This window comes from Perognathus longimembris, chromosome 16 (genome assembly GCF_023159225.1).
Source record: "Perognathus longimembris pacificus isolate PPM17 chromosome 16, ASM2315922v1, whole genome shotgun sequence".
Classification (NCBI taxonomy): domain Eukaryota; kingdom Metazoa; phylum Chordata; class Mammalia; order Rodentia; family Heteromyidae; genus Perognathus; species Perognathus longimembris.
Window position 1 is genome coordinate 37,457,518 of NC_063176.1, and position 20,749 is coordinate 37,478,266.

The following is a 20,749-nucleotide window of genomic DNA, read 5'->3' on the forward strand; positions in this document are numbered from 1 at the left end:
GGCTACATGGTATGCTTTTAGGCAAATTTATGTTGGCTATCCATCCAGGCCGTGAGCTCTGCCAGGCCAAGGCCCTTCTGGTTGCAGACAAACCAGTGCCAGTTAAACTGGTTTGCCTATGTTCATGATTTGGAGGCAATGCCACTGGAAACTGCAAAGGTCCTTCAAGAGGCCTGAATGCACTAGTCATTTCTGAACCCCTCTGGCTCCTGGGAGGGGGGGCACTCTTGCGTGTTACAATAATTTTGGGATGGCAGGGGACTTGACTGGGCCTGATCCAGGATCACATCCTTTCCTGTCTGGGTCCAGAGGGGTGGATCGCCATCTGCTTATGCTCACACTCTACACGCATAGTCTCTGCTGCAGCCTCAGAGTAGCTGGAAGTAGGGAACCAGGCAGGAACACTTTTCTTCAACTGTCTTTTATCTGGCTTTCACATCAGCTCCTTAGCCAAGCAATTCATATGCTTTGATTTTCCCTCCATCTTTTTTCTTTTTTAAATCCAGATCCTGTAATCTATACAACCTTCCAGAATAGTGACTCACTGAGCTCAACTACCTCTTGCTGGGATACCCACAAAGCTTACAAGTGGTACCCCAGCAACACACCTTGCTTTAAACTAGGTGTGTTTATCTGAGTATGTGAAGGGGAAAAGTAGTGATACAAAGCTCCTTTAAAGAATAATTTTATTATGTTACAAAAAAACACCCACAATTCTACAAAAGGCGAGAAAAGTGGCTATTATGAGTCTAGGGTATAAACTTGTCAACATGGTCCTGAATACCCACCTGGGAAACTAGGAGGTTAAAATTACAGCTAGATAAAATGAGATAACCAATGTAATGAGCTTAACTTAATACCTGACCCACAGGGTTGTTCTGAGTCCCCTCCTGTCCCGTACTCAGTCACCCAAGCATCATGGACTTAGAAACACAGGGAAGGAAGAGCCAAAGTTCTGGTGTTAGCAATAGGAGGCAGCCTTGTTCGGATTCACCAAAAGGTAGCCTCTCCCTCATTGTCAGCCCTGTTCTTCCAGAACTCCCATGACCTAAATTTCAAGGCCAATGGTAACTGGCAGCTAAATAGGAAGCAAAATGAGGATATACTTTCATTGCCATCATGGCTGGACTTTTCTATCTGTGGCTTGAGTTGAAGGCCAAATAGGAATTCAGACCTACATTTGCAAATTTCATCATGTGCTCTTCTTAAGCCATGAGGAAAGAAAAAGGCATACATAAAGCTAAGTCTTACATACACTATGCATAGTTTACTCATGATGGTTGGCTCTCAAATGAGAACTTACTTATATTGAATGGGTATTTATTTATTAAGATATCCAGTGAAGCATGGGGAGATACATTTGGACCGACACCCAATTGAGTATATAATTGGCTATTTCCAACACAACAGGGTGAAGAAATGTCCTTCCAACTTGCACACTGGTGAATTCTACAACTTCCTCTAAGGGACATTATTTATTTGGGCAAAGCACACAAGCCACTGCATTGGCTGGCAACAATTTGGTACTCCACAGTGTAAGAGGGAACCAGGATGTGTGTATGTGTGTGTGTGTGTGTATGTGTTGATGGGGTGAGTATGCCCGGGTAAGTCAGTCACTTCCCCTCTTGTCCAGACCGTTAGTATTTTTCCAGCAGAAAATGCAAATAGGCTCCAATTAGAGGCAAGAGTTAGAGGTCAAATTCTTCTCTAGCCATGGATGGAATAGCCAATACTCTAACACTCTGGAACAAAGCATAGGCTGGGCCCTGGTGGCTCACGCCTGTAATCCTAGCTACTCAGGAGGCTGTGATCTGAGGTTCTAGGTTCAAAGCAGCTCTGGGCAGGAAAGCCCATGAGACTCATCTCCAGCCAACTACCAAAAAGCCAGAAATGCAGCTGTGGCTCAAAGTGGTAGAGTGCTAGTCTCCAGTATAAAAGTTCTGAGACAGCAGTCAGACCCTGAGTTCAAGTCCCATAACCAGGAAAACAAAAGCACAGTATCTAAGACAGGACATGAGTAAGGGTTTGCCTGTCCCACCAAGGGAGTTTTATTTAGGAAACTTCATTCCTTCTGTTGTGGTGTGCACATGAGGAGTCTACCCCTCCGTGGTGGGAATGGTTGGTGAGGGAGGGGATAGGTGCTCAATAAACTCTCAGTGAATGCACTGACAAGTTCTCAGCAGGTCTCCACTTCTGAGCAGGCTAGAAAAACATCTTCTCCATCCTGAAAAGTGAGGAGGAGAAAGACTGGGGATTTGGGTAATTTCCAAAGTGCATCAACTATCACTTCATACTAAAGTGAGAATTTCCATAAGTTTCTCATTACCTTAGGAAGGATTCTGGAGACTGTGCCAAAACAGGACGTTTAAGTGGGTGGGGTGAGGAACATTAAAAAGATAACAAGATTCATTTAAAAAAAAGAAAAGAAAGGAAAAATAGGCTTTCTCCAAAACTGATCTCCTCTAGAAAGAATATTTTCTTAAAATCTGGCAGGATTTTTGGGTTGTTTTTACAATTTGTTTTCTGCTGACTCCCTGAATCAGATCCTTTCATTTTCAGCTTTATTAAAGAACTGGTAAAAACACTTTACATATATGCCATTTCATAGTTTATACTCAGGCTCAGGGCTCAGGGCGGTGGGGTGGATGTGTGGCTAGGGTTCAGGGTGCAGGCAGAGGGTCTTCTCTGTCCCTCAGGGTTTAGCAGAGTAAAGTATGAAGGCTTATATTTTCATAAGAGATAAACGACAGTTCCTCACTTTCTCTAAACTATGACGAAATACAAACTAAGAAGACTGTGTCTGCAGGCCTCTCTCCTTTTAAAAAGTGGGTGGAGAAAAGCTGTCATCAAGTATTTTTATGTGTGGAATTGAAAAAAAAAAAAAACACCTCATATGGGTGGGTGTGGTGGTACAAGACTGCAATCCCAGCTATGCAGGAGGTGGGAGGATCAATGTTCCAGAACATGGGGGGGAAAAAAAGTAACTATAGCAAAAAGAGCTGAGGATGTGGCTCAAGTGATAAATAAAACACAAGCTTAAGGCTCTGAGTTCAATGCCCAGTTTGAACTGAAAAAAATAAATAAACAACCCCAAATGAGAATGTTGTGCTGTCTGAATAGTCAGACTGAAATTTAAGAGTAATATATTAGATTCAGTATACTTTGCCTATGAGTAATGAAGACAGAATTTGAAGATTTAAGAGTGAGAACGAAAACTCTTTTAATTTTTTTAAAAAGTAAAATAATTACAATTCCCTACTCAATGTTTCAGTTAGCTGACTAAGAAAAAAATTCCTCTCGCTGGAACGGGCTGACATTAACTTTTGGTGCAACTATCCAATCAAGTTCACTAAGTGTCATCCAAGCTTGACAACTAGTACATGCAGGAGAGAAGAAATCTCAACACTTCTCCATTGTTTTAATTTCATATATCACTCCAACTTACAACATTACAAGTTTAGGTTACTTCCATTTCCTCTTATTTCCCATTCTTTTCAGCTAAGTGCATTTTTGTGCACTTAATTATTTCATACCAATTTAGTAGTGGGGATCTGCATGTTAGCTTGAAATTAGGCTCTTCATGCTTGATTAAATGCACTGGAAGCAGAGCGCGGAGTGCAATGCGTCATCCGGGGCTCTGACTGTTCATAAAATTTTTTTATATTCTACAGTACTAAAAACCTATTCACATTTCAAGGATATAACTAGGGATTTTTTTTTTTAACCTTAATTTCCCTCCTAGATGATCAGGCAGTAGCTGGTAAGAAAAGGGCTGAAGAATGACATCTTGGGATTAACGTAAGAAGGCAATCTAGTGTTTTGATTAATAAAATGTGCCTTGCTAAGCTAGTCTCATATGCAGATATACGCTTTATCCAGTGAACCTGCCATAAAAATGTAAACATTATTTACAGAACGACAACTCTGAGTTCACTTTTCCCTACAGACTCATGGGTCAGAACCTCACAGGCTTAGCCCTAGCTACGGCGACTCAGTCCAAGGGCTTCTGAGTGACCCCTAAGTCTTTTTTGGCAGGAACCTCTGCAGCCAATGCGTAGGGATGACCTAAGTTTGCAAGTGTGTCATCTCAAACTTTCAGATCCAAAGCTCAGGCCCAGTCATTCCCTTGGTGACTATTTTCCAAGTCTGTGGAAGAAAGACCCAGGAGAGAATACTGCCTTGTTATTCAGTATTCATAAGGCAGATTCCCTTACACTCACATCCACACCCTTCCTGCTTTGAAGCAAGACACTTCTTTGTCACTCATGCTTCATCTGTGACACTGGTGTTGGACTGACACGAACACCCGGGTCATGACTAGGTCCCTGGTGGGGACTAGGAGCCCAGCTCAGAGGGACTAAGTGAGCCCAGCTCAGAGGGACTATTAAGCACAGCACCGAGCCTGCTGAAGAAGAAAATGTGCATGGCTCTCTCCCTCCAACTCCAGGCAAAAGGACACTGTCCTCCCAGCCACCGCTCTTTTGCTCCTCGGCTTCTCCTTGTTCACTCACAACCCCAGATGGCAGATGCTAACAGTTTTGAAGCAAATCCCTATATTCAGAACCAGAACAACAACCACCACAAAAAGGGTGGAGGCATTTTGTGCATCTACTTTGGTCATGGCTAGCCAGAGTTGCCTGTGGAATGATCGTGTCTTGGGGGTTTGGGGCACAGGTGTGAAGGGAGCGCAGGTTCCACTTGTCAAGGAGGGTAGATACAGCATCCATTTATTACCTTGACTTCAAAAACTGTCAAGTAACTAGGAACTGGAGAGCCTAGCACAACACACGTCACGGCTAAAGGTTTTTCAATCCTGGAGGACTTACCAGCGCCACGGAGTCCATGGCCTCCTGCTTGACAGGGACTGGGTCGAACATGAGCATTCTTTTTGTTAAGCCTTCTAGGGTGCTCTGGTGGTTGTGGCCTAGAAAACAAAGCAAGATGTCCATCTGAGTCCTGAGGCCACATGAGGACTAAACTAGCAAACACAAAGTATCATCCTGTCCTTTTCCCATCTTCCCCTCTACCCCCGGAATGGCAAGAATTGTTTCCCTTACCTACAAAAGATGCCAGGTTCTATCATTAAAACCAGGCGCCATGGTCAGGGTCACTAGAGCCAACTGATGTTCTGAACCAAATACATAAACCCCGATTATTTCTGGTACAGTGTGTACAGTCCAGCCACTTGTGGCCAGAATCATGGAGCAACTCAAGAGAAGTGGCACTACACCTGGTGGTTAAATGCCCTGCCTTTCCCCCTTATGTTCATCAGGAAGAAACTGGGGAGAAATGGATGATGAGCAGAAAGAAAACATAGAAGTCACCATATCATTAACACCCCCTTTTTCTGTATATGTGGTGCTGAGGAATCGAACCCAGGGCTTCATGTATACAAGGCGAGCACTTTATCACTAGGCCATATTCCCAGCCCTCCTTCATTCATTTTTAAGGTAAACTTCTTGAAGAATTCTTGGGTGAGACACACACACACATGGGAATTTTTTTGTGGTGGTGGTGGTGCAGGAGACAACATGATAAGCATGCTCTACCACTGAGCCACACCCCAGCTTTTCCAAAACATTCTATTGGTCTCAAATAGGTAATTTTAAATTTAACAGAGGTTGAATTCTTTTCACCTTAATTTACACTTACGATTCTTCAAGAAATGCTTAGTCTTGAAGTGCCCTTCCACTAGCACTTTTTATATCAAGGTTCAGATCTTCAGAAACTGGCTTCAGGTACTTACTTTCCAATTTGGTTAAGAGTTTTGGCTTGAGGCAAACTCTTTATCATCCTGGCTCCATAGGGTGATGTAAGTTCTAGATGGAGCTAAAGTTCTACATTGAGCTCTACATAAGGAAGCTCAAGTCCCCATCCTGAATGATTTCTGGTATTCCAGCACTAAAACCCCTCCCCCCCAAAGCTCCAAGATAAAAATCTTGCAGTGTGTTTTCTACAGGGCACACTAAGGCATCTTCAGACGCTATAACAGGACTACATGCAGTTCCTGAAAATTTTCCCCACAACTCAACCTGAAGGCCTTGACTTCAACATCACATTTTCCTACATAGCAGGCTGCATTATAATCGACAAGCACAATTTAATTCCAGGCAGCTCAAAACCATGGTGATGTTTCCAACAGCCAGTGAAAAATGGATGATTTCAGAATGAAGGATGAAAACCCTTTTGTGTCTTGGGATCTATTACTAGGCAGTCCCAGCCTAGCAGCTGCACTGACATCTATAGCTAGAGGAACTGAGTCCAAGATCTGTATGGGACAATCAACAAGAAAGGTGAGATCTCCTGCTTATAAACAAGAATTGGGAGATCGGGTCAGATAATCTCCCAGCCAGATACCTACAGACCAGCGAGACCATAGCCACCCACCAGCACTTCCTACAAAATAAACTTGCTCTTACAGATGTGATAACCACTCACGCTACCTCGATGTGAATCTTTCTAAATAAAAGCATGCCCATTCTCCAGTGAACAAGCCTTGAGCGTTGGCTTTAAGCCTTTGTAGACTGTAACCAACATGCCACAGGCCACACAGATGCCCCCTACCTTACCTGCTTCTCAACGTTTTAGGGTGATTAAATCAGATTGTAAAAGCAAAACAAGCTGGGCTTCACTGGCTCATGCCTGTAATCCTAACTACTCAGGAGGCTGAGATCTGAGGATCATGGTTCAAAACCAGCTCCAGGAAGGAAAGTATATAAAACTTTTATCTACAGTTAACCACCAATGAGTTGGAAGTAGAGCTGTGGCTAACGTAGTAGAGAGCCAGCCTTTGAACAGAAAAGCTCAAGGGTCCAGGTCCTGAATTCAAGCCCTAGGACTGGTGCGTGCGCGTGCAGGTGCACACACACACGTACACACACGTACACACACACACACACACACACACACACGGGCGGGGGGATGGTAACAGAAGGTAGAAAGGAACTCAATATTCAGGAAGAGAACCAAACACAAAAACCAATCATGCTTTATCTTCAAAAATCATCTATGTCCTATATCAGAGACTTGTTACTGTTCTTAGGTTCTGGAATCAGAGAACAGTAGCTGTAATATCTTCAAAGTGCCTTTCACAGAACTGAAAAGTAGCCTTAAGTTCTGGAAGAACCGAGGTCCATATACTTGATGGCCTTTGTTAGCAGTGGGCAGCTCCATGCCCTGGGAATAGTATCATACTTGAAAAGAATGCTAAATAAACCACAAATGCTGTAGAAATCAATTACACAACACTGGCAAGCAATCATCAGAACCAGTAGGTGGCGCACTAAAACAGATATTAGCGCCTAGACACAGACCTTAGATCCAAGTTTATCTATCTCAGGGTTTTAAAACAAGCTTCCTGTTTTAGCTGGGGTGGGGAATTCTGTTGGCCACTGTGTGTGCTATCACAGATGTAGTAGAAGACTCAAGGAGCTTCTGTTTTTTTCCTTACTATTTTCCAATCATAAATATATTTTCACTTTAGCTCTACATAGCTTAGCAAAAAAGAGCTAACCTAAGCTATCTCAGGGTAACAAAAAAAGCATTTAAAAGGAGATGGGGGGAGGCAAAAACAACTTCTGAGTTACTGAGGTGCTTAGGAATAAAAATGCAACAATAACACCACTACCAAATAACTTCCCATACCTGTAGTAACTATGTTCTTTTGCTAGGATAGCCCATAAAACTTAATTTTTTTTTTCTCCAATAAAGAAAGGGATGTCTCTTACATCCCTTCCCACTTCTGACTTTAGGTGTCAAAGCAAGGGTCAGATTTCTGTGAAAATGCAAAATGATGTGATTATATATTAAAAGCATGGAGAATCACATACATGACTTCCAGGAAAGTTCTGCTTCAGGATTCTATCCAGCTGTCTGTGAGGTCCAACAGCACAGCTGCTTCAGAAAGAAATGGGACCAATGAGCTGCAGAGTCAGAGAAGGGGTAGGAGTGGAGGAGAGGGAGAAAGAGAAGGGGGGGGCAGAGTATCCCCTCCTTCTTACAGCGAAAGCAAGGCTAGCCTGACATTTGCTCTTCCTGTCTCTGTCTCCCTTCCTTTCCCAATTCTTGATTCTCAAAGGGTCCCGGCATTATCTTCCCCCAACCCACCCTGACCCCTCCAGCTCCCAATTATCTGTATCCCTCAAAGCAAACCTTTGTTTCCTAGCAGACCCAGGCCAGGTGTACAGAGAACAGTTCAGCCAGCAGCCCTGAGCAAGTGCGCTTTTCCCTCTCCCAAGTGTTTCCCTTCCCCCAACCTCTTTTCTCCCCAAAGGAACTGGGTGCAGGGGTGTGTGTTTCTTGGCCAGAAAAAGGGGCCAGGCAAGCAAGCAACCTCCCGGTAGCTAAACTTCCTTCTGAGAAATCTTCCCTCTTCATTACCCACTTCTTTACACAAGCTCTTCAAAAGCTCCCGATGGCCTGAGCATTGGCCAGGCACCGAGGGGACGGGCCACTCAGGTGAGCAGGCATCTCTTAGAGCTGGAGGTTTTCAGTGAGAGAGCCAGGCGCTGGCGCCTACCTAGATCTATCTCCACACCCGTCTCCACACCACGCAAGGATTTTCATTCACCTACCTCAGTCTTCTTTTGTTGGCTTTGAAAGGAAAAACTTCTGCAGAATATTTCCAAATCTTTGCCCCTCATAAATTAGGATTGCGTTGCACTTGTGTGCTTTTGTAAAATGACAGAAGTTAATTATTTCATTTCAGATGAAAATATAATGAGCTAGTGAGCAAGCACTCTGCCCTCTTCTCTCCCGGGTGAACAAGCCACCCAATTTTCCTTTCCTGCCTCCACCCATGTGCTCCACCCCGTGGAGAGCGGCCAGGGCGAGTCCAACTTGTCCAAACAGGACATGGCTCCCGATAAGATTCTGCCCACACCCTGTACTGCGGAAAGACCAAGTGGAGCAATTGATTCTGCATGTAAATAAGGACAGGTGCAAAGGTAACCATCAAGCAATCCTCTCCACACCCCCTACATTTCCAGACTGGGGGTGCCCAGCAGAGCAAGAGTGGGGAAACTCAAATACACAGTGGGCTGGAGTCAGCTCAAGTTCAAGAGCACCTAGTGAGTGAGTGGCCATCCACAACCTCCTCCTTGAAAGAAACTTGAGCAAACTCAGTCATTTCCCCAACCAAGACCGTACACTTGTTTTCCTCCTTTATGTCTAGGGACAACTTTGTTGTTTTCATTCTAAAGGCAGGCAACCCAAGAGAAACGGAAAAAATACCCACAATGTCTAATCCGGCTGTGTACACGGATCATCAGGCCTCGCCTAAACCCTCCCAGAGAACAGGGAGGCGTTATATAATCAAAGCCAGAAAGGCAGCAAGAGGCCACGTGGCCTCTCCACTCCCTCTCCTCTCCCGGGGTGCCCTCCCTATCACCGGAGACCCACCCCACCCCACCCCGCAGGGCCTCCACCCTTGGGGCCCCACCCTGCAGGCAGGGGGTGGTGGGAGGGAGTGACTGCTCAAGGCAGCTGCCGTTCCTGGAAATTCCAGCCTAAGCAAGGATGGCTAGAACCTTCCAAATAACCAGAGGAAGGCCATCAGGGTGGAAGGGAGGCCATTCCCGCCTTTCTGCTCCTGAGGAGCCCTGGAAGGCTGATGTTGGAGAGCTCTGGACCTTTAAATGCAAAGCCCATGCTGCTAACACTGCCCTCTCCCCTCAAAAGTAAACAAGGCAGAAACAGAAAAGCATCTGTAACCTCCACTATAGCCCAGGCCCGCAGCCCCAGGACTCCTCTTCCTCCCCCTCTTCAGGGCTCCTGCTTCTTAAAGGTGGCCCCTCCCCACCTCCTGTTTGCCTTATTTTCTGCTTTTTCACCATGGCAACCTAAGGTCAGTGGTGAGGCCTTCCTCATCCCTTTTCTTTCCACTTGTACCACTGCCACCAGGGCCTCCAGCCTGGGTCCATGGGAGCTTTCCTTGCTTTTCCTAGCTGCCCCACCTCCATGCCCTTGGACCCTCCAAAGCAGCCAGACCTCCTTTGGGCTCTTTCCCCTTCTCCCTCTCAAGCTCTCACAGCATCAAGGGGTGGATGCAGGTGCCTGTGCTGCTTGCCCTTTTTAACCAGCCATGCCCAGCTAACCCCCTTTCTAACCGGCTAAGCGCCCCTTGTGCTGGCGGCCCTGCCTCCTCCTTTCCAGCCTGAGCCTTTGTTCATTTTTGGCCCAGATGCTGGGCAACCAGGGTGGAATGCCCCCCTCCCCTTCCGGCTTATCTAAATCCTCCTAACTCTTCAAAGACCAGCTCAAGGCCCTTCCCACCCGGGCCAGGGCGCCAGCTGATTGCTCCCGGAAGATCCTAGGCCACCTCCGCTTACCTAGATGCTGAGCCTGCTTTAGTTCCCCCAAGGGGGCATCCCTGTCACAAGCAATGGGAGCATCCTGAGGCCAGACAGGTGCCACATCTCATCTGAGGGAGTTCCTTCTCCACACGCCCCCCGCCCCAAAAAAAGGAGAAGAGGGAAACATTTTTGAAAATCAGACCTTAAGGACCTCAGAGACCTAGCCTCCAAAAAGCAAACAAAAAGTAAATACAGATAAAGAGCTACAGCCATCTCTCTGTCTGAATGCACTGCAAATGTGCCCTAGGTAAGTAAGCTGTGGAGATGGGGATGCGGTGAATGTCCCCCTCGGCCCTGGAAGCCTAGGGAGCAAAACTTACTGCAAGGAGTTACAGCCTCTGACCTTAACCTTGCCTACCCAGGTCCCCCAGATCACTGTCCTCACAGAATTACTACCCACGGTTACTATCCACCACTGTCTTCCAAACAAGTCCTAGTGCCAAGTTCTCTATTTCTGTTTTACAATCTAAGACAAAATGGGGAGGAGGAGATGATGGAGCTCAGGTGCCCTGGATTCAATCCCAGAACCTCAGATAGTGATGATGATGGTGACGATGATAATGAAACAAAACAAGACAGGAGAAAAAGGGGAAGGAGGAAGAGACAACTGCAGGGAAAACGGGTGGGGTGGAGACAGCAGGCTTTTTTATAAAAAAAAAAGGCAATGCTAGCAAGGGACTAAGTGATGTCACACTTCCTGCTGGTCAGCTCCACCTTCCAAACTGGTAAGCACCAGTTCTGTTCTGTGCAAGAAGATTGTCACTAAAAGCCTGTGAGATGGGCACTGGGAACTGAAGGAAAACAACCTGCCATGATCAAAATAGTAGCTACATAGGAGAGCCAGGATTTTGAACCCCAAGTCATCGTTGGAAAAGAAGAGAACTAAACATTATACCAACATCTCACCAGTGGGAGTGTCTGTTCCCAGACTGGTCTCTGGGAAATATGGACCACAGGGCATGGGGTTACAGTAGTCAACAGCAGCAGTTTTTAACAACTCTCAACATGCTCCCTCCTGGCTACCCGCCCCCTTTTCAAGCATGCTTGGATCCAAGATCAAAACCCACATTCTGCAGGCCCCAAATAAGGCTATTCTTCCTTGCCAGTGCACCTGCAACTGGTCCATAAAACTGCTAAGAAAAATTGGCAGCTTGATGGATGTAAATACGGAAATCCTCCTAATAACTACAAAGGTGGTGGGGTCAGGTCCTCATCCCCGTTTTAGAAATGAGGAAATGGAGGAACAGAGGTGAAATGACTTGCCTGAATGTGCACTGTTGCTTGGAGCTGTAGCCAAGAACAGAGGTGGTCCTGCCTGCAGACCAGCGATATTTCTGTCCTTTGGAGCCTGTGAGGTAGCACCTGCTTTCTTGTGCCATGGCTCCATCCTGGGGTCACCGCAGGCACAGAGAGGGTGTGGTGTGCACACTCCTCTATGCCAATAAGCAGGGCCCTGGGGTGGTTCCACCGGACAATTAAGATTTCAAAATGCCTTTTCAGGTTAGATCACTGCAGACCGACTCCATCCAGTGGCATAACTCCCAATAAGGATTGCACATCATTTGAGATGAGTGCTAATGAGCAGGTTCTCAATAAATAGCTGGGAGATGAATAAATGGTTGTCAAATGACACTTCTCATATTGCTAGGATAAAACACAGGGTAAGAAGATCTCAGAGATGATTGGATGCCAAGAGCCCAACATGAAAAATTGGTCCAGAGGCCAGCGAAACTAGACTGGAAAACCATCTTCAATGGAGTGAAAAACTTTGCAAGAGCTCTCCTGCTTGGAGAACTAAGCAGAACAGGAACTTCATCTTTCTAGTACAAGTAGTTTTGGGGTACAAAGCTAGGCTCTAGAAGGTTAAGGATGTAGATAAAGGAGTAAACTGCAGTGATTATACTCCAAGAACAGTAGTTCTTTGAAAGAATGGCACACAGACCAAAGGAGAAAATACTCCAGTTGACTCCAAGGTTGTTCTCCAGGGTAGAAAACTTTGACCATAACCCCATCCTCCCACCATCTGTCCTGTCTAGAGTTGGCCAAACTGCACTAATCTGGGTTGAGACCAGCTGGGGACCATCCCTGGCAGGATCCCCAAACCTTTCAGAGGTTGGCAATCACCCTGAGAATGTCCTGGGCTCAATTAGGCTGTTTAGAAAAGCTCTTTTGGAAAGGGGCACCCTATTCCTGGAGATGAGGGATACTGGAACCATTGGGCTCAAGTGCCATGGAACTTGCTGCATTCCGTTTCCAGCCCCCTTTAACAACTAGCTGGGGAAACACTCAGATCAAAACATACAAACGATTCCTTCCTTGTGCCATCCAAGATGGTGACATTCCAGAATTAGCATGAGGGGCTGGCCAGGTGAAGGGTAGACAAGCCTGAGAGAAAACATTTCTAGTTCTGCTTCAGAACTGCTAAACTTCGAGGAAGGAGAGTTTGGGGTGGGGGGCACAGGGCTACCTCCTTTAGACAAAGCTATCCCTTATCGGGCAGACGCTGTCTGGTTTCCTGTCCCTGAGCTTGGCTGGATAGTGAAGACTGGGGGGGCGGGCAGGGGTGTCTGAACCCAAAGAAGAGACAGGCCACGCTTGAAAACACAACACAGACCAGCATCCCAACTAAAGCAGAAGAGTGTAGATCAAATCAATCAATCATTCAGTCAGTAAAGCTAGAACCAATGATAAATGAGGCCTGTCTGAAAGCTTAAACTTCCAGGATAATTCCTAGTATTGAAAGGCCGAAGTTGTTTATGTTTTATTTTTCTTAAATGGGTATGAAAACAACAAGAAATATTGCCTACAGAAGCTACCATTTATAGCAAAAGAGTAAATTTAGAAATACTAGGAAGGCAGAAAATCTAAAGGGAAGATGGAGGCACCACAATTAGATTAGGAATAAAGATTTACATCAGGGGGCGGGGGCCGGGAATGTGGCATAGTAGTAGAGTGCTAGCCTAGCATGCATGAAGCCCTGGGTTCGATTCCTCAGCACCACAAATACAGAAAAAGCTGGAAGTGGTGCTGTGGCTGAAGTGGTAGGGTGCTAGTCTTGAGCAAAAAGAAGCTAGGGACAGTGCTCAGGCCCTGAGTTCAAGCCCCATGACTGGCAAAACAAAAAAAATAACCTTACATGGTCAAAAGATAAAACTATTATTCTCATTTTTAAAGAATTGCAGTAACCATCAATGTTATTCCCCTCAACTACTTAACATAATTTAAAAGCCTTGAGAAATTTTTTGATATATTAAACTTTAACCAATCCTATTAACCAGCTCCCTCCCCATCTCCACTAAAAAGGGAGATACACATGATGACTGTCTACTAAATCTAGTTGGATCACCAGCTTTGGAACTAAATCCAAAAACCTGTTTCTATTTGGGTTACTTTTGAGTTGCAGGTTAAAGGCCTCTTGCTCTACAAGTTAGCTTAACATTTCATGCTGCTTTTCCCGAGGAAGGGAAAATTTCTTGCTGGAACTTTCTGGAGACTCTTATCGTGTGTGTGTGTATGTGTGTGTGTGTGTGTCAGTGGTAGAGCTTGAACCCAGGGCCTGAGCACTGCTCCTTGCTTTTTCACCCAAGGCTGGCACTCTACCAACTGAGCAACAGCTCCACTTCCAGCTCTTTGGTGGTGGTTAACTGGAGATAAGAGCTTCATAGACTTTCTAGCTTGAGCTGACTTTGAGCCACAATCCTCAGATCTCAAACTTGAGTTGCATTACAGGAGTGAGCCATTAGTGCCTGATTGCTCACATCACTTTTCAAAGAAGTGTATTTGGTTCTACTCACTTTAACAGATTTTACGCTTTCATTTTATACATAAAGCAAAAATGCCTTATATATAAATCTTCCCAACCAAACCCTTGTCCATCTGTATTTTGAGAGTTCAGAATCGAATGTACTGTCTCTGCAAACGTTTTGAGTTTCATCAGGGCAGTGTAGGCCATCCTTTTAGGTTTTACAGAAAATCCCAAAATAAGTTTTAAAAAGACACTTGCCAAAAAGAAAAAAATAAGAAAAACCAAAACTTCTTTGCCAACCATTTCCTTAAAACACAACTTTCTGGGGCTGGGGATATGGCCTAGTGGCAAGAGTGCTTGCCTCGTATACATGAGGCCCTGGGTTCAATTCCCCAGCACCACATATACAGAAAATGGCCAGAAGTGGCGCTGTGGCTCAAGTGGCAGAGTGCTAGCCTTGAGCAAAAAGAAGCCAGGGACAGTGCTCAGGCCCTGAGTCCAAGGCCCAGGACTGGCAAAAACAAAAAAAAAAAAAAAAACAAAAAAAAAAAAACCCACAACTTTCTGAAGACTCAAAAGAAAAAATGTTACTGTAGGTTTTAAACAGTTAACCCACTGATATTAAAAAATTTGGGATATGAAAAGTTTATCACTGAGGGCTGGGAATGCAGCTTAGTGGTAGAGTGCTTGCCTAGCATGCAAAAAGCCTTGAGTTCAATTCCTTAGCACCACGTAAACAGAAAAAGCCCGAAGTGGTGCTGTGGCTCAATGGGTAGAGCAAAAAGAAGCCAGGGACAGTGCTCAGGCCCTGAGTTCAAGCCCAGGGACTGGCAAAAAAAAAAAAAAAAGTTTATCATTGGAAAAAAAAGTGTTTTTCTTCTATTTTCAAAATATAAACAAAAACCAACACCCTATTATTAAGTGAATTTTATTACCTGTTTTCCTTTTCCTTATGCTTTTTATTCTTAAAATGGTTTAGAAATAATGACTAGAACACAGTAAAATTTGTCTTTAATAAAAGAAATAATCCTGATACTATATATGTATATATACATATATGTGCATATAATACACACACACACATAGCTTTGCTTAAATAATTTGTCCAAAGACTTCTTCATAACACTAGTTTCTTCAGTCCAGGTCAAGTTATGTGGACATTGCCCCCCCCCTCCATCCCAGCATGCCTTGGGCAGCCAGTGTGGAAGTGAACAGAATGGCCACAGCGCTCAGATAATGTTATGTCTTCTCTACTGTAAGATGTTAATCCTGATCTAAAATTGACAGCTTCAGGGCAAAATGCCTATCTGAGACACTTTACTCACCTTCACAGGAGGACTGCAAACACAAACAAAAGCTACCTCCCTCAGTTTTCTTTGCCACTAGACACAACATAAATTACTTAAAATCCACAATCAAAATGTTGGGGGGGGGGGAAGGTAAGAGGTATTGATTTGCCCATCTAAACCCAGGAGCAAAGGCTGTATGTAAAAAGGTTAACTGACTTTTCATTATGACATAATACTAGCATCTTAAGCAATCGTTCGGTGTAGAGACAAGATAACTACCTGGGTGGGGATAGGGAGTTGAGGGGCAGGGACCAAGGCCTGGTCCAGGCTACTGATCTACCAGAAAACAGCCTGAAACAGGAAAGAGCACACATATGCCACTTGGAATGTATGACGCAAACCCCAGCCTTGAAACAAAGAACAGGAAACAGCTCTGCTGGCTGTGCTGGAGAGAAAGCACAGAGAAACATTTAGCCGGCCCTCCCTGACCCTATATTCATGAGCAGCTGGAGTTTTTTAAGACAACAACAGGGGGGTGGAGGTGTTTGTTCTACGGGTGTGAATAATAACACCAGCTTTATGCAGGGGACCTGCCCTATTTACAAACAGGAGCTGCCACATACAGTAAACAGGGTAAGTGCACGTGTGATTTTTTTTTTTTTTATCATATTCAGGCCGCAGAGACCCTCCAAATGAACACCAGCCTTTCTGGTTTCTTTTGTCCCTTTCTGCTCCAACCCAATGATGAGTCCCCAACCCTGACCAAATCCTAGGTTAGGGTAATTATCATTCAGTCTCAAAAGCATCAAGAGGAAAATCAGGATAAAGCACTGCTGTTAAGACTTCAGATTACAACCGAGTTACCTACCCCACATAACTGAACTGGGACCAATTTGAGAGCCTCCCTCAGCCATGGTTTACAGCACTAAAATCCAAGGCAGGCTATGTATGGGACATCTAGTGGAAATCTTTGGTGTTTTTTCAAATGCAGGGAAAGAACCCTCTGTCCCTGGCACTTCATTGAACCCCAAATTTTTAGTCTGTAGACGAGAGTGTCAGGTCTTAATAGATGGTATGTCTATTTTTCCTTTAGCTATCTTTAAGGTAGTAAAAGTTCATTTGCAGTCCTAGTCAAGTTGTTTCTCTTTAGTGTGTTAGAATGGTTTAATGCAGATCTTTTCATGATCAGAGGTATAAAGATTGGTGTGGAGACAGAACTACAGGTTAAAAAAGAAAGGCATCACCAGTGCCCATAGCAACAAGACTGAGTTTTAATTTAGAAACTTTGTAGTCAGGAAAATAGCTTTCTCTAAAGCTAAGGTGTTTATACCTGACAAGACTTGTGGTCTAAGCAGCTACTTTTTCTTTGTTATTCTCACACTTGGATTCATGCAAACCAAAATATTCTTTACACTAAGTCCTTTTCTACAGAACTCAACCAACAACACATTAGGCTATTTTCTTCTAAGAGCAGCAAATCTCACTGACTAAAAACTGGAAAATTAGTTCCTCTACAGAGTGTAAATTAATCAAACATCCATACCCAAGTTTCTATTAACAGCCTAAGGTCAACTAACATACCTCATGTTTCAATCCATGCAAATCATCCAGGACTTAAAAAAAACAACCAATACTACTTGCTTGCAAAATGTTAAGATTGTTTCCCCCCCCCCCTAAAAACAAGACTTCCCCAGGGTGAGACACTGTCATCCAGATGGAATTCTCTGACACAAATGATCCTCAAATTCATACATGATACTCGAAAGAATAACTAACCTATGCCCCCCACTTGATTTTGCTGAATAAATCAACTCCGATTCCCACTTCATATTTTGCCCGCACACACCAGACTCTTGTGAGAATATAGTCAGCATATTTAAAGTATCTTGGGTAGTATTTAGGGAAATTTTTTTTAAAAGAAAGAAAAAGTTCAGTGATTCGGTGCAAAATGTTTATTTTGGCGAAATACAAGGTGAGCAATTACTAATTTCCTTTTAACCTGACTTATTTTGAATAAGTCTCCTTCACATTCTCCATCTAGCACAATTCAAAGCAGAAAGGAGTTTCTCCCTGTTATTGGCCAAGGACTCAGCCAGGACACTTCCAGGCGGTCTTATCCTGGGCCACCTGCAAGGCGCCCCACTCCTCGGAAACCGTAGATGGACCCCCCTAGGGTCCTGATCCGGGGATCCCCCAGTCCTCCAAACCCCACGGGGCTGCGGCCCCTAACCGCCGCGGGCAGTCATCCGCCCCAGGCGCGCTCCGCCACCAGCCACGCCGTAATCCTGGCTCCAGGCACTGCGGCAGGTTCTCCGCTGGCCCCCGGAGGGCTCGGCGAACCCTCGCGGTTCCATCCCGCCCCTGCCCCCCTCCCCCACGCCAGGAGGAGCCCGACGCCCCGGCAGCTCCCGACCTTCAGGATCCGGAGCGAGCGAGATGCTCCTCCAAGTCCCGGTGGCCCCAAGTTTCTTCCCCGAGGGCCAGGGAGCTCGTTCCAAGTTTGCAGGGCTGGGCGAGCAGCCGCGCGCCCAGGGCGCGCTGGGGGGGCGCGGGCGGAGGGCGGGGAGGGGAGAATGTGGGAGCGGGGGGAGGGTAAGGAAGGGGGGCAGGAGGGGGAACAGGAGGGGGGAGGAGCGGGAGCGCGCGGCCTCGGCGCTACCTTTCCCCTTACAACGCGGCCGCACGCGGAGAGCTCGGAGCTTTCCGGGGGCTTTGGTGGGGATCACGAGCCGGCGGGCGGGCAGAGGTAGGGGGGACCACACAGGTGAGCCCCCGCCCTCCCCGGGCACCAGGAGCCTCACCGTGTCTCCCCACGATCTCTCACTCCGGGCCGCGATCCCGGGGGTCCTTCCTCCCCCCTCGCCTTCCCCCGTCTCCCACCCCCGGCTGCCAGGAGCCGCTGCACTTTTCCCAAGCCCCGCAGGCGCCCCCACTCTGGAAAAATGTGACATAAAGCCTGGCCGAGGGTAATGGGGGGCGCAAGGGCCAGGGCGAGACGGGAAGGTGAGGGAGGGGAGTCTTACTTTGCAACGCGGGCGCGGAGCGCTGCCCACGGTTAGGAAAGGCCCGGGTCTCCGCCGCCGCGAGCCCCCCGGGGGCGGCGATGTCAGCGCTCCGGCGCGGGTGGCGGTGGCGGCCGCGGGGGACGGGGACGGGCGCGCGTGCGGTGCGGCGCGGTGCGGGTCAGCGGGCGCTCGCCTGGCGCTCCGGCTCGGGCCCCGGCTCCGCGCGGCTCCGCTCCTGGCTCGCCTCTGGCTCCTGGCACCAACTCCGGGCAGTCACATGACGCCGGCGCCGCTCGCTCTGCGAGCCTCCCGGGGCTGGCGGGGTAAGTAGAGGCTGGGACCCGGGGTGGGAGGGTCAGGGAGGGGAGAGGGAGCCGCCGCGGCCGCCCGGGCTGGGCGGGTCCCCACCCACTTGGGTGGAGGCAGCCGCCCGAGGGGTCGGCCGAGTCACTCGCGCAAACACGCACCCCGCCCGGCGCCCTTCCCCCGCCGCCCCCGCCTCCCGCGCCGCCTCCGCCCCGCCCCGCCCCGTCACCCGGGGACAGCCCGACAGTCGCTCATTATTCCCGGGAGCCGGGCGCCGCCCCGCCGGCCCAACCTGTCCCGCGAGGCGCGGCTCGGCACAGCCAGCCGTGGGGCCGGGCGTGCTCCGTGCGGGCCCCCGCCCCAGCCCTCCGCCCTCGCGGCCCCGCGCCTCCGCCCGGCCCTGAGCCCGCGCCCCGCCCCGCCGGGGCCCCACCCGCGCGCCGTCGCCCGAGCCCAGGGGAAGGAAGGGCGGCGCTGCCCGCCGCGGGCGTCGCTCGTTCGCTGCCCCGCAGCGTAGCGTCCAAAACACACAGCCTCGGCTCGGCAGGGGGAAGGGGGGGGCGGGCCGGGGCAGTTCGGGCCATCAATCACCCGCTGGGGCGGGAAGGGCGGCCCCTGGGCGCGGTGGGCAGGGCCGGGCCCCGCGGCCACAGCGAGGCCCCTCCTCGGCCGGCCGAGTGCCCCACTCCCGGAGGAAAAAAAAAAATAAAAAGAAAAGAAAACCGATCGGCCGCGGGTGGAGGAGCCGCCGCGCCGGGCCGCGTCCGGAGCCGCGGAGCGCGCGTGGGGGCCGCGGCCAGCCCGCCCCCGGCGCGCGCCTGCCTTGTGCATTGGGTCCCCTCGAGCGTGTCCCCCCGCGGAGGGTGGCCCCTCGCCTTCGGGGACTTTTCTTCGAAAGCCAGAAGAACACCCCCCTCCCACCCGCGCCCTACAGCACGCTACTCCCCCGGGCCGGAAAACTTGTTCAACTTGGGTCGGATCTTCCCACCCGGGGCGCGGGCGCGGGCTGGCCGAGGGCGGGCCCGGCGACCTTGCCTTGCACGTGGCCGCCCGGGGACCGGGACGCGGCGCGGGCGAGCCCGGGGCCCTGCACGCGCTGCCGGCCACCGGAGGGGCGGAAACCCCTGAGCACCCAGGCCCCCCAGGCCCCGAGGGGGACTGGGTGGAGCTCGGTGCCCCAGGGCAATGCCTTCCGAGAGCCTTTTTTTTTTTTTAAAGAAAAAACAACACAGCATTAATGTCATAAGGAATGCAATAAAAAAAAGAACAAAGGACAAATTGGTTCAATTGTTTAAGTTCTGTGTAATGTTTTCAAAAACCACCCCAGCTTCGTCTATAGCTTGTTATTGCTTCAAGATGTTTTAAAGCCTCTTTAAGTTCACCATCCTCACTTTGATGCTTTTTACCCGGGCATGGTCCTACTTACCACGGGAGCGATCCAGATAATTCCTCGCCCCTTTATGAAGCTCCACGGTATTATACAATTAGTTACCCGGTAACCTCAAGGGTGAAATTGCACACAGTGTAAATAACACACGCACATGAAAGACCCACGTGGTGGACACCAGGGTTGAGGCGGGTTCATGGCCTTGGCCTGGCTGCCTCACGTGACTAATCTTTGAAATGTGAAGTGGTGAAGGTCTTGAGTGGGGTTTCCCCCCACCCTCACTTAAAGGAATAAAAGACGAATGATGTGGAGGAAAAAAGTTGGATTTGTGTCCATTGCGGCTCGTTGAGCAGTAATCACTAAAATTCTGCGTGGATGACTTGAGGTGTGTATTTGCTGAAAAACCAGTTCAATGATGACGGACGGAATTGTTGGCATGGGTGTGCTGGGCGCATAGTAGGTGCTCAAAAATTACAGGTTTCTTGCAAGAGACGTGGGATGATGCAATCTTGAAGCCGATACCATGGAGTTTTGGGCATGGTGGTGATGTTATTTTATGTTTTGCCTGTGGGATATATGGGCCCAAAGAAGAGGAGAAAAATAAGTCTGTTAGAGTGAAGTGTGAGGGAGGATAAGAAGGGAGGGGTGTGATAAAGAATGGGAGG

General features: G+C 48.0%; 1 protein-coding gene across 4 annotated transcripts in view; it reads right to left on the bottom strand.

The window, feature by feature from the left end:
• Klf3 (Kruppel like factor 3) overlaps window positions 1–18,839 on the bottom strand; it is a 28,205-nt gene extending 9,366 nt beyond the window's left edge. The window contains exons 1-2 of one of the 4 annotated variants that reach the window (XM_048363893.1): window positions 18,410–18,839; window positions 4,827–4,924 (exon numbers count right to left, since the gene is read on the bottom strand). In XM_048363893.1, coding sequence (XP_048219850.1) covers window positions 4,827–4,883 — 57 coding nt within the window. In that variant the 5' untranslated portion in view covers window positions 4,884–4,924; window positions 18,410–18,839. Of the gene's footprint in view, window positions 1–4,826; window positions 4,925–7,829; window positions 8,445–8,569; window positions 10,693–18,409 lie in introns of those variants that run through there. The other 3 variants (XM_048363895.1, XM_048363892.1, XM_048363894.1) reach the window with 3 other exon arrangements.
• Window positions 18,840–20,749: the final 1,910 nt, after the last annotated feature.